The sequence below is a fragment of the Phacochoerus africanus genome, chromosome 14 (assembly GCF_016906955.1).
Source record: "Phacochoerus africanus isolate WHEZ1 chromosome 14, ROS_Pafr_v1, whole genome shotgun sequence".
In the NCBI taxonomy this organism is placed as follows: Eukaryota; Metazoa; Chordata; class Mammalia; order Artiodactyla; family Suidae; genus Phacochoerus; species Phacochoerus africanus.
Window position 1 is genome coordinate 16,246,557 of NC_062557.1, and position 14,350 is coordinate 16,260,906.

At 45.4% G+C, this 14,350-nt stretch overlaps 1 protein-coding gene across 6 annotated transcripts in view; it reads right to left on the bottom strand.

The window, feature by feature from the left end:
• Positions 1–4,124: 4,124 nt before the first annotated feature.
• TLK2 (tousled like kinase 2) overlaps positions 4,125–14,350 on the bottom strand; it is a 128,213-nt gene continuing 117,987 nt past the window's right edge. For all 6 annotated transcript variants that reach the window (XM_047759219.1, XM_047759222.1, XM_047759221.1 and 3 more), the window contains 3 exons: positions 9,995–10,106; positions 8,943–9,050; positions 4,125–6,897 (listed from right to left, as the gene is read on the bottom strand). In XM_047759219.1, coding sequence (XP_047615175.1) covers positions 6,724–6,897; positions 8,943–9,050; positions 9,995–10,106 — 394 coding nt within the window. In that variant the 3' untranslated portion in view covers positions 4,125–6,723. The remainder of the gene's footprint in view (positions 6,898–8,942; positions 9,051–9,994; positions 10,107–14,350) is intronic.

Below are 14,350 nucleotides of genomic sequence, written 5' to 3' on the forward strand. Positions count from 1 at the left end.
TGTGAGAGCCCAGAGGAAGGAAGGCTGCCAGGGAAGCTTGAGCTGAGTTTTCAAAGCCAATCAGATGGCCAAGGCCTGGAGGCGTGAGAGAGTGCGGAGAGAACTAGGTGTGACAAACACTGCGTGGCAGGAGTAGAGAAAGTGAGAAGGACTTTCTGGGCAAACACTGCCCTTCCTCACTCTATTCACTTCATTCTGCCCATCGTGCAATGCCCAGCTCAGTGCCCTCTTCCAAACCCCCAGGAACCCCATCTCACTTGCGCACGGAATGCATCAGCTCCAAGCTTACACTCCTTACATGTAGCTTCTAAATGCTCATCTTCTTCGAGCAGGAGCCAAGTCTGCTGTTCCTTTTTACCTCCCAGAGCTTAGCCCAGCATATTATAAACAGAAGGCTCTGAAGACATGTTTTGAGTGGGTACATGAAGTTTAGTGCTCTGACAACTGTAGCTCAGAGTGTGAGGGCCTAGGCCAAGGTCACACAGTATAGACTTCACTCGGAGCTCTCCTGTCGTCTTGTGCTACCAGGTAACAGAACTGGGTGCAGTTTGTCCCTGGGCTGAGGAGCAGGCTTCGCATTAAGGTTGTGGCAGGGTCGAGAGTCTGCGGGTGTAAAGAAGCAATGGCTCCTAAAATTAATTTGTAGAGAAAGGCCTTCCTTTTCATGCTTCCCAGTGGCAGGCCCTTCTCCCAGGGCACAGGACTCAGGTCTGGGGCTGACTCTAGGACAGGCTTCCTTCCAGATACAGGCCAGGGCCGCCCGTGCTGGAGGGCCTTCTATGTCCTGCAGACATCTCTCCAAGGGGCGCTGTGATTCAGAGGAGGCATCTAGCAACACCCCCTGCTTCTGACTTTTTCAATTCCTGAGACCATCTTCACATCTCTCACCCTCTTCAAGCTGTACAGCAACCATGCGGAAGTCAAGGCAGAGGGTCTGATTCTCACTTGTCACTGAGGACCTAAAAGCAGCTATTACAGAGCTGCCCAGGGGTGCGATGAAGGAGGAATTTTCACATCCTCATCTTTTAAGGACGATCACAGATGAGATGGCTTAGGGAACCTGAGGCAGTAATGTTATGTGAAACCATGCCTCATCTTCCCACTGAACTTTGGTTCTAGCCCAGGCCAGCAGTCTCTAAGTAGATTTCTAAGGGTTATCCCTGAGGGAAGGGGACTCAGTGAAGGGAGCCTGTGGGAGGACAGCCCAAGATGAGAGCAAACTATGATACGCCTCCAGCTGGGGGCCGAGGGTAGCCCTCAGCTCCAGCTGCCTCTGCCCCAGGATGGCACTCAGGGAATGCAGCTCACAAGATCTTCAAGCCTACGGTCCCTCCCCCTCGATGCTGCTCCATCAGTTACCAAGTCTATCTGGGCTCCGGTTTCCTCACATATAAAATCAGCAAGATGCTTCCACCTTGCCCACACCCGGGCTGTGTCAGAGTCCCTTCCCTTTGCTGATGCTGCCCTCTGCCCCCCCCTCCCCAAGCTGCCCTCAGGGTGAAAAGGCTTGGATAGCACAGGAGACCACCACAGTTCTCTGGCTGGACACTTCCCGCCACACCCAGGAGGCCTGACCAGTGGCCAAGGACGGGTGGGGCCATCAGCCAGGCAGCTGCTCTCTGACCCCTTCGCACCATGAGGTCATTCGGGGTCTTTCACCCAGCACCACACACACATCCCCTCTGCTGACTCCAGCCCATCTCGGGCCCCTGCGAGCTTCCCTGGCACAATAGCGCCCTTTATTCCTTGACCCCACCATGTCCCAAACCTGCTCCCGGGCCTGACTGCTTTCCTAGCTTCTGACGGGTTTTCCCAACCCACCCGCAGGGCTCAGCATCAGCCAGAGTCTCTTACCACTCCCTCCTCTCCCCGCAACCTCTCTTCAACTCTCTGCTCCCTGAGACCCTTCCAAGGAGCTTCAGTCCAGCCCCAGGCTCCCCTCAGCCCTGAGCCACTTTGCCAGGCTGGGCTCAAGCAGACCCATGTCTCAGGCCTTTGCCAGCCCTGGACCCCTCAAGTTAAACAAAAATGTGATAAATTAATTTACAAGAAGGTACTGATGAGTTGTTATATATATTTTAAGAGAATGCTAAAGGTAAGAAGCTTTGCCCAAAGTGAGTGTTTCTCCAGTTTACTGTTGGGCACCAAGGCACCTGCATAAGGGTATAAAATGGCATACGTATGACATCTGGGCCTGGGACAGCCCAGAGCTTAAAGGAGATGTTTACCCCAACACAGAAAATAAAACAAAGCCATCTTCCGGCTCAGTGAGTTTAGATAAGGCCACCTTCCGAATGGCCCCCTTTTGGGGGGGCTTGTGCATTTCTAACGGGTTCCCAGGTGATGCTGAAGCAGCGCGCCTGGGGACCATGCTGGTCTTTAAGGCGCTTCTTCCACACTTGGCCAGCAGCAGTCTTGGAACTGGGGTAACAGAAGACCTTGTAGGATAGAGGTTAATACTGAATCTCAAGCCAGAGAGGAAGGCCACCAAGGCAACGTCTCCCGACAACCCGGAGAGCAGAAAGGCTCTGAACCTCAACCACTGAACTTGGGAGTGTTATTTACCAGATCCTGTGATCTTCTTTAAACCACATTTTTTGATTCCCCTCTATGTGCCAGGTACTTTAAATACCTTCTCCTATTCCTAACTATAACCGTGCAAAGAGAGATTCCTGAAGCTTGAGGGAGATTTGAACTAGACCTAATTTTAACCGTTTGGTGATTCTGCCTTAAGAAACTAAAACGGGGAGTTCCCGTCATGGTGCAGCGGAAACGAATCCAACTGGGAACCATGAGGTTGCGGGTAAGATCCCTGGCCTTGCTCAGTGGGTTAAGGATCTGGCATTGCCGTGAGCTGTGGTATAGGTCGCAGACGTAGGCTGGCAGCTGTAGCTCCGACTCAACCCCTATCCAGGGAACCTCCACATACCACGGGTGTGGCCCTAAAAAGCAAAAAAAAAAAAAAAAAAAAAAAGAAGAAGCTAAAACGGGAGTTCCCATGAGGATGCAGATTTAATCCCTGGCCTCACTCAGTGGGATAAGGATCCAGTCTTGCCATGAGCTGTGGTGTAGGTAGATGAGGCTCGGATCCTGTGTTGCTGTGGTGCAGGCTGGCAGCTACAGCTCCAATTCGACCCCTAGCCTGGGAACCTCCTTATGCCACAAGTGTGGCCCTAAAAGACAAAAAAGAAAGAGAGAGAAAAGAAAAGAAACTAAAACACAACAGCCAGTTTGTGTACCACGTTTCTCCCCCACTTACCACAGGCAGATTTTAATTACAGATGAAGAGAGCTTGGGCGATTAGAATGATGAGTAAGGGAAAAGAAAGAAAGATTCTCAGAAAGCAAAAGTCTGCCAAGGTGGGTCAAGTTAGTTGTAAACTTTGCCTTTTCAGAAGCAAGGAGCTGGACCCAAAGCTTGCTTCTGGCTCTAGGATTCTAGGAGATAACTGTTTAAAGAGAGTTATTTATTTATTTATTTATTTGGCCACACCTGCAGCATATGGAATTTCCTGGGCCAGGGATCAAACCTGCGCCACTGCAGAGACAACACCAGATCGTAACCCACTAGGCCACAGCAGGAGCTCCTCAAGAGAGTTATTTTCTAAATTAAGGGACACAAGAGCTCCCTGACTGCTAATCTTCTCAACTGGAGAAAAACCTCCCTTCCTGGACTAGAAGGCAGGCAGAAAACAAACCTTCTAAAAAAGACAGCAGGTCAACCACAGAAGTGGGGGGCATACTGCTCTGACTGGCGAGTCTCGTTTTGAAGCCGCCCGTGTCATGACGGAAGATTCGGAGCCCAATTGCTTCCCCTCCGCCCCTGTGTTCCATCCCTTCCTGGGCCCAGTGCCTTTGCCTCTAGATTGTGAGCTCAGAGCTGTACCTTCTCCCCATTCTGATCACCGATGTATTTCCACCCACAAGCACAGGTGTTGGCACAATAGGGGTACAGAAGGTGTCGCATGAATCCGCACATTCCCATCGTGCCTGCGACGTCCACTGGGACTCTGCCAGCTGCTAGGATTCCTCTAGCTACATCCCAGGATTCCTCTAGCTACATCCCAGGAGGTAAGGCCCTTGTTTGAAGCTAGAGAACTAGAGTAAAATCAAGAGGCTGGGAAGTTCACTTCTTAAAACTTATTTTAATATCCTCCCCACCCCCCCAAATTGGGAAAAGCCAAAACAGTCTGGCTGAGTTTAATTACAAATTAATACACATTTTTTGTCATTGCTTAAAGTAAATCAACACTGTGGCAATGAGGGATTATCCTCAGAAAAAGTGAAACCCATATTAACAAAATATGTCATGGAAGAACTCCACTTAGTGATTTCATGGCTACTTACAGGTCTAGAAAAGGTCAACATTCTGCATGTTCCCTGGGGCTTATCCATGCAGTGGAAAGAGGCCTTGCCCAGACTCAACCAAGCCCAATCAAGTCCTAGACTCAATAAAACCAAGAAGAGAGGGCTTCCCTTCTTCAGGATGAGGGCAGAAAAGAGAGATCACCAAATAAAGTCCTTCGGCTTCGCTCAGAAGCACTTAGGGAAAAGGAGGCAGGAAGTTAGAGGGAAGGTTTAAAGATGCAGCATTCCTTCAACCTTAAAAGAAAGTTAAAACTTTAAAAAAAAAAAAAAGAAAGAAAGAAAAACAACAACAACCTCAAAACATCAAAACTGCAACATCATTGAATGAGAGGGAGGAGATAAGGAATAAAATTTAATTATCTTGAGTAAGTTTAAACATGGTCTCAACCTCACCCATCTCTTCACATACCCAGACACCATCTTTCGATGTTGTGCTCAACCTGTGAGACCCCACGGGCACTCTGCTCAGCAGCAGCAGCGATGGTACATATACACACACATACCTGCATCTATTAGGTGTGCACACATGTGTATAAACGTGTAAGACAATAAAATCATTTTGGAAAGCTGGGGGCAACGAGGACTCTGGCGCTGACTTCCTTCCATTCAGAGTTCCACAAGACAACAGCTACCCAGGAACCTACCCTCCTCTCTTCCCTTAAGATCTCCTAATACCGGGGAGAGAGGAGTAGGTCCACAACACAAACAAAAGTCCTAGAAACATGTGTCCGTACTGGACTTTTTCAGTCGTAAAAGAAATACTAGAGTTATCTGAGCGCTCACTACCCTTCCTGACTTCCCTCCTCCTGCCCAGGGAACTCGCATGTCTGAATGCTGCATCTTTAAATATTTCTGGCTGAGCCCTCTTGCCACATATGTCAGTAACATTCCAAGCTGGCTACCACATGTTCAGACTCTGGCCTCCTTCCCCCTCTACTGTCGAGTGCTCTGCTGTTTCAAGGGCACGGTGGGGCCACTCATCTCCCGTTTCAGCTCCATCTTCAATTGATCATACATCTCAGAAACAACCAAATTAAAACCTAGTTCCAAAAGAATGTTCATTTTTGAAACGCCTATTTCCTTTGAGATTATTTTTTCACTTCACTCAATGCATCTATTGCAGTGGGTTAGATAAAAGCGTGTGTGTGTGTGTGTGTGTGTGTGTGTGTGTGTGCGCGTGTGTGTGCACATGCCCACACAGACATACACACCAGGGGGACTGGAGACTGTTTCCTGCCAAAACATCTAACAGAGGGAAGCTTATATGCTGATCAAGTTTTAACATCACGGTTAACAAGAGATGTACACCATTTAGCAAGCACACAGAGACTGGGTTGGAACTCCTGATCCCTGGAGCATTCGGCTCCCCAGCCCATTTTCTGCCTACCTTTGGAACAGTTTCAAAGGTTACTACATTCAGAGAATCCAAGAGGACTGCATGGACAGATGAGCCTTTATTTAAAAAAATAGCACTTCAAATAAATTAAAAGGGACAACCGTCAAGTGTTCAAATTGTGAAGAAATAGTTGAAAACCTAAAAAGACTCCAAGCTGCAGAGCTCTAACCTCATTCTTTGTCCAATGGCAAACCCCCCATGTCTCAGTACCCCCCTCAGTTTTCCCCTACGGAGATGGGGAAGGAACTGCAGACGGGAGACCGGACGGCGCGAAAGCTGCGTCTGACTGGAATGAACACGGCCACGAACTTGCTAACAGGGGTTTCGCTTTCTGACCAAATGTGTTCTTTCAAAAATAAAAAAGGGGGGAGAGAAGTTGCATGTTTTTAAAAATTGAAATTATTTAGGGATAAAACACTAACTCTAGTGCCTTTAACGGGCAATAGCAACTTTTTTCCTCCGAAGTCAAACACCATCCCCAGCTGAGCCTTTGTGCTACAAGCTTTTCAGGAGATGTTACCTAAATTTTATTAAAAGAAAAGAACAAGTTTAAATATAGACACTGGACTAGCCCAGTCTGTATTTTCAAGTCCACATTCTTCATCTGAAGCACTGCATCAGGGACCCCCCTGAGTCTGCATGTTTTCAAGTTCACAGTACATGGAACCAGTTTTTCTTTTTAATTTTTTCCTCACTCAGAGCAGCCACATGCAGTGGCCCTTGACGCCGGAACCTGGGGCGGGGCCTTTTCCTACGAGGCCTGGCCAGAGCTGCCCGAGGTTTCTCCTCAATGAGAATCGATGCTGTCATGCTCTATGGATGGGAAAAAAAGCAAGAAAATAAAAGCACCTGGTACAGGTTTCATGAGATCCATTCGGATTCGCTATGTTCCAAACCCGCTGCTGAATGCCATTTGTCCACTCTGTGTGTGTTGAACAGTTTGTGGCCTAGGAGTGGGTCTCAATTCGAAGAACTGTTATTGGACGCCCCAGAGGTTGATGCAATAGCAGCTCCAGCAGGGCTACTTGTGGAGACTGACTTTCGGATGTGAGGAAGCAAGTAGGGGTCACAGGCCAGCTGCTGGACGTCGATGCGGTCCTCCTTTCGGTAGGCCAAGCATCGTCGAATAAACGCCTGAAAGGAAAGTTTCTTGAAGAAGCCTGAAGCAGATAATCCTGGCACCCCAAGGGGGAACCCAGGAAGTTCTGGAGCAGCTGCCAGGGGCCAGAGCAAATGTCTCCTAAAGAGAAGGGGCTTAGGGCCTTTCCCGGAAACCACCAGGCAGACCTGGAGAAGCCTGGGCGAGGAGACACACCAGCAGCAGCACCTCTCTCTGGCCACTGACTCCCCCGATGACGCTGGCAGAGCCAATCCTGAGGCAGAATGGCGCATGTCCCCAAAGCACAAAGACCAACGCAAAAATCTCTCTCTCGGCCTTGGCTGGTGTGCATGCGCACAGTCTAACTTCATGGTTCTGCATCTACAAACCATGGTCTCGCGTGAACTTCCAGAGGGCATGGGGACTGCAGTGACAAACCACCACCAGGCAGGGTGAGGAGGACACTGACTAACAGCATAACGAGTCACAGGTCATGAAACAAAGGATCAGGCACATCTCTACGCAGCAAAGGAAAACCTGAACAGCACTTGTCTCCCTAAAAGTACTGCAGACATAAAAACATACTGTGAGTTGGGTTTGATTGTCTCCTCTGCGTCAGGCATGACGAGCTGTGGAACCTCAGCTTCTACAATTCTTAGCACAGAGGCCCTCACGTAGATTATCTGTCTTTTCCTATTTTTTAACCAGACAGTTCTATTTAATCAAAACCTTATAATATAGTTATTTAAGTAACTGAATCAATTTTAAAAAATCCAAAATATAACATCGCTATCATCCAAGTCCATACTCTACATTAGGCTAATAATGATGCCAGGATGCAGCTCTATCGCCGGTGACGGATGTGCCACTCTGGCGCAGGATGCTGCCAGTGGGGGAGGCTAGGTGGGTGAGTGTCGGGGGGAGGGGGATAGAAATACTTTACTTTCCACTCAATTTTGCTGTGAATCTAAAAAGCTGCTCTAAAAAGTCAAGTTGATTTTAGTATATCTAAAACACGAAATGAACTACTAATTTTGTTTTTTCCATGTTTAATTATTAAAATTCCTGGTTTTTCAAAAACAAAGATACCTCTAGGTAGTTGCTTTATTAAAGCATTTGGAAGATAAAAACAGATTCACAGAAATGAACGTAATGATTCGTGACGGTAAAAATATAAAGCTTTCTTAGTGAGACACCTGGAACTAGAAGGTTTTTCTTGGGTTGGATACCAACCAAATAAACTCCTTTTGCCTTGAATTTTATCTCTACACAGGTACTGGAGTAGGCTTTTGAAAGGGCAATCAGATCACAGAGCTGCCCTGATTAAAACCCTCGAGTGCTTTCCCGTCACGGTTTATAACCTATCCTGCTGCCTCTCCTTCCACTCTCCCCTCTGCTCTGCCTGCTCTGAGGTCCTGCTCAGCTTACACTCTTCTTCCAAATCTATACATGGCTCTCACATTCACATCAGTCAAGACTTCAGAAAGTCATGTCATCAGTGGGGCCATCTCTAACCGGGCTATCAAAATACGGGGTTTCCCACCTCTCTACTCCCTTACTCAGATTTGTTTTCTTCATAATATTTATCACCATCTGAGATGTATTCTTTTTTTGTTGTTTTTTTTAGAGCCATGCCTGTGGCATATGGTAGTTCCCAGCCTAGGGGTTGAATCAGAGCTGTAGCTGCCAGCCTACACCACAACCACAGCAACACAGGATCTGAGCCATGTCTGAGACCTACACAACAGCTCATGGCAACTCCAGATCCTTAATCCACTGAGCAAGGCCAGGGATTGAACCCGCATCCTCACGGATACCAGTTGGGTTCATTATCACTGAGCCACAATCCCGAGATGTATTCATTTTTAGTTACTGTCTGTCTCACTTAGTAAAATGTAAATTCTTTAATATGGGCAAGGAAACTTTGTAGCTAAGTGCTACATAATCACAGCCCCTTCTCCAATAAACGTTTGTTGCAGGAGAGATGAGGAGAAGTGGGTAGGAGGTTAGAGAAATTACCTAGAGAAGTAATAGAGGAAGCAAGGCAGTCATTTCTGCTGACCACGGGGTCAAAACTTACCTTTGCTTCAGGTGTTACTACTGGCTTTGGTGGGAACTGCACCTCAGTAGCTTTGAGAATAGTATTTTCTTGTAGAATGTCTTGCTGGGACTGGTTATGACCAAAAGGCTATCACATAAAAACAAAGCAAACAAAGGTAGGCCTCTGGTTAAAATTAAAGAGAACATAATTCACTTCGCTGTGACACTGTAAATCAACTATACTTTAATAATTTAAAAAAATGAGGGGAGAGAAAAAAATGGGGTATGGGCAAAGTGGGAAAAACACAAGAGTCAGGGCCACTCAACGAGTGGCTTTATCCGTGCCACAAATTGCGATTTTCTAATAAACTCCTAAAAAATGATTTTACACCTAGTGTCATCTCTACAGTGTCTCTACTGAGATCACAGTTCTTTCTGGAAAACTTCCACCACCATTATCAGCAGCACTTGCACAATATCAGAGTATAACTAGTAACTGAATAACTCTCCATGTTAGGCAGGGAGGATAAAGACCTGAAGACCCAGGGGACGTTCAAGAGGAGGCTGAAATCCGAATTAAGAGTATGGTCTGGGGATTGTAATCAAAATATAAGGAGTCGAGGGGAACTCCCAAATGGCTTCTGCCCACAGCCCAACAGGGAAAAACGAAACATACAAATACACTGAGAGCTGAAACAGGAATACAGACATCCCACGGATCCTAATGCACACTTGTGCTAATAAAAGCTCTTGGGACCCTTAAGAACAGCTCTTGGGAAGATTACATACTTTAATAAACTATTTACATATTTCCCTATACGTGCTACCAGAATCAAAACAGAGACTGGATCTGAGAAGAGCATAAAATGAATATTTTCAACAGCCCAGCAGAAATCATTAGGTGCCCTAGAATTAAAATTTCCTGCTTGTGCATAAAGCTTTTATAGTTAAGTCTGTATTTTCTTCAAACTACAACTTTCAGGATTCCATTTTGTATAACCCAATGATTAACTGCAAAAGAATAATACACACAATGCCACCATGTACACGCATCACCCAAGAGAAACCACCACGCTCAACCTTTCTCATTACCTTCCTTCCATAGAGACACTGGTAGAAGATCACACCCACGGACCAGACGTCAACTTTATTTGAGATCTTTGGTGGTTCTTTCCCAACCACAAAACACTCTGGTGGTAAATACCTGTGACAAAAGGGAAATAAAAATTCTTAGAAAAAGGACTGTATAAATCTAAGACATGGACAAAATCACAAAATAGAAGACCTTGTTAGAAATAAAAAAATCTTAACAGCTGAAAAGTCAACTTAGACCTGACTGGATAAAGTAGATGAAAAGACACTCTAACCTAAGGAGGCAATAATATCCAATTATAGAGGCTTAAAGTATATACTTCTCGATTTACTGAGAGAGGTAAATGTTCTCCCTAGTTCCTACTTTACTCACCCCAGCCTCCTTTCCCAGGGCTGTGCCTAAAATAAGTTCAACAAGTTTTACAAAGGAGAGGAGAACACAAAAGAAGTGCTTTTTTTTTTTTTTTTTTTTTGCTTTTTAGGGCCACACTCAGTGTATGGAAGTTCCCAGGCTAGGGGTTGAATCAGAACTGCAGCTGCTGGCCTACACCACAGCCACAGCCACTCAGGATCCAAGCCTCGTCTGCAACCTACACCGCAGCCACGGCAATGCTGGATTCCCTGACCCACTGAGCAAGGCCAGGGATCGAACCCGCCTTGGGTACTAGTAGGATTCAATTCTGCTGCGCCACAACAGGAACTCCAGAGTGCATTCTCTTTTACAATATCTGTGGCAAAAAACATTAATACAACTAGTAATGTGATTTTCATTCTGGCAGAAGAAGTCTCTAAAATTACTATTTTAAAAGCCCAGGAGTTTTCTTGCGGCGCAGTGGGTTAAGGACCCAGTTTTATCATGAAGTAGCTTGGGTTGCTGCTGTGGCTCATGTTTGATCCCTGGTCCAGGAATTTCCATATGCTGTGGGCATGGCCAACACCCACCCCCCCAACCCCGCAAAGAAAAAAAAAACTTCAAATGAATTCAAGACCCAGTAAAAATCTCTGAGGGGAGTAGCTGTTCTGTCTTTTTGCAGAAACCTCTTTTGGAAATCTAGACTGGAAATGACTACAGTGCATAATCAATGGTGACATTAAAGTTCCAATTATGAAAGGGTATTTTACATCTCCTACTTTAAGGGTGATCAGGGGCTTACTAGAAGGCTAACAAATAATGCATAAAAACTCAAAGTACCAGTTGGCCCAACTCAATCCTCATCTGAATTCATTCCCTCCCCACTCGCTCCTAGCCTCTAAAAAAGACTAGTTGGGGGAGTTCCCGTCGTGGCGCAGTGGTTAACGAATCCGACTAGGAACCATGAGGTTGCGGGTTCGGTTCCTGCCCTTGCTCAGTGGGTTAATGATCCGGCGTTGCCGTGAGCTGTGGTGTAGGTTGCAGACGCAGCTCGGATCCTGCGTTGCTGTGGCTCTGGCGTAGGCTGGTGTCTACGGCTCCGATTCGACCCCTAGCCTGGGAACCTCCATATGCCAAGGGAGCGGCCCAAGAAATAGCAAAAAAAGACCAAAAAAATAAATAAATAAAAAACACTAGTTGGATAGCCAACCACACCAAATTGTATGGTGTGGAAGGCAAGTGCCTCCTGGCATTTAGGAAACCAAATAAATATACTTCTACTCACTGCCTGGAGTCTTAGCCATGGCATGCCTGGAAGGCAGAATCCTAAAGAAAACAGATCAATTTCTGCAGATTTCATGCTGGCAAAATCAATTCTGTAAAACTTTATTTTAAATCCTGATGAGCTTCTGGCATTAAAATCTAAATGTATAGCTGGAAGGGGACTAAAAGAGTTGAGAGGCAAAAAAATGTTCAAACGATAAGCTTTTTTTTTTCCCCCCAAGAAGTTTTTTTTGGGGGATGGGGACGTGCTCATGGCATGTGGAAGTTCCCGGGCCAAGGATTGAACCTATACCACAGCGGTAACAATGCTGGATCCTTACCCCACTAGACCACCAGGGAATGCCTTTTTATTTTATTATTACTATTATTATTTTTGTCCTTTTAGGGCTGCACCCGCAGCATATGGAGTTCCCAGGCTAGGGATGTAATCGGAGCTGTAGCTGCCAGCCTTTGCCACAGCCACAGGCACGCCAGATCCGAGCCTCGTCTGCAACCTACACCACAGCTCACGCCAACGCCAGATCCTTAACCCACTGAGAGAGGCCAGGGATTGAACCCGAAACTTCATGATTCCTAGTCGGATTTGCTTCTGCTACACCACAATGGGAACTCATATTTTATTATTTTATTTAATTTTTTGTTCACATCTGTGGCATGTGGAAGGTCCCAGGCTAGGGATCAAACCTATACCACAGCAGCCACCCAAGCTGCTGCAGTGACAACACTGGATCCTTGACCTGTTGAGCCACAAGAAAACTTCTAAAATGACTTTTTGAAATGTACTTATAACTTTTTTCACAAGAAGACTTCTAAAATGACTTTTTGAAATGTACTTATAACTTTTTTTGTGGAGGTGGTGGGGAGGAAGTAAGTTTTGCATGTAATAAGGAAGGACAGTGGTTGTTGAACTTGTCCAAATACAGAGTAATAATGTTGCCAAATATTTAGAATACAAAAGATATTATTCCTGGAGTTCTGCTGTGGCTCAGCAGAAAGGAAACAACTGGTATTCACAAGGATGCAGGTTCAGTTCCTGGCCCTGATTAGTGGGTTAAGGATCCAGTGCTGCCGAGAGCTGGGGTGTAGGTGGCAGATGCGGCTTGGACCTGGTGTTGCTGTGGCTGTGGTGTAGGCCAGCAGCTGGCAGCTTCTATTTGACCTCTAGCCTGGGAACTTCCATATGCTGCAGGTGTGGCCATAAAATTTTTTTTTAAAGGAGAGAGAGAGAGAGATTACTCCTTAATAGAACATGTCTGTCATGGCACTTTCAAGGTCTCAGTTTCCCCATCTGTAAATGAAGAAATACACTAGTTCTTCACCCAAACAATACTGAAAATAGTAAGTATTCTATTTCCCTATCCAGGACTTTGGACAGGAGAGTAGAAGATAGTTCTAAGATACTACACTGAATTGTTTAAAAAAAAAACCTAGTTGCATCACTCCATCATGATAAAGTGCTCAGAGAGAAAAACGATTCTCAAGGCCTCATCTATGAGTTACTTATTTAAAAGTAGTATTCCGTGTAGAAGAATCGTGGAATAATCAAATAACGCAATGGTCACTTAAAATTTGTTATGTCCTCCCATTCTGTCTGTATCTCTCTGGGACAACATACTGAATATGGTGATTATAAACACCAATATGGAGACTTTTTAAACCTCCAGAGAAACCAATAAAATTTAATTTTCTCAGTAGCTCCCTACCTTACTCTTTAAAAAAAAAAAAAAAATCTTCAAATATAATCCAAAGAAAGAATAATAAAATGAACCCCCAAGTAAACATCATCCAGTTTTAATAACTGTCACATGTGGCCAGTCTTTGTGTGCACCCCTCTACACCTCTTGATTACTTTGAAGCAAATTCCAACCATTATATATAATTTTTATTTAAATTCCAATCACCAATTTATTATAGCTTAGCAAATACAGCAATAGGCAGCAATGAGATAACTAATTTAAATGGGAAAAATCTTTACTTTAAAAAAAGAATAAGCTATCAAATGAAAAGCTCAAATCCAAGTTCTAGTGAATTTATACAGCAGTATAAATTTCAAGTATTTCCGAAGGCAGATGTTTTTGTGTCATTTAGTGACAGGAACACTAACCCACAATAACCACAATAGTGAATAAACACTGTAAATGTAGCTTCTATTTTAAAGCTAGAATCTCAAAGTTTTAATTTAGGGACAGATTTCCACTGTAGGTACCACCTCCACAAACAATAAGGAGAAAGGGAAAGTGGAACTTTTGTGTACATGGTGCTTTCAGCAGGACAGGATTGATTTTTTAACACGCATAACTCCAACATGATCAGACTGATAAGAACAGGGCTGGTCCTGTGCTGAGAGCAACACTCCGCTCTTCTCTGTCTGCTTTCCCAGACAGTCAATGATCTGCTAAGAGCCAGGGCCCTCCAGCCTCAAACATAAGTGATCTGACCAAATGACCCTGGGGTTTATCAGCACATGTTGCCCCCCCCCCCCCATAGTGCTGCTCGAGGCTCCTCCATTTTTAGTATCACACATTCCAATGCCTGGCTTTGTGCTACCACCTCAGAAGTTTAAAAAGGAGCTCTGTTAACACACCTTTATAATCACAAAGTCAAATGACTGTGCTGCTGGTATCTTGCATGGGTCTCACTGTCAAAAGTAATTAAAAGGCAGAAGTAGGGTAGGGAACAGAACAGGCAGGTAGAGCTAGCTGGGGGAGGGTGGTTGGGGG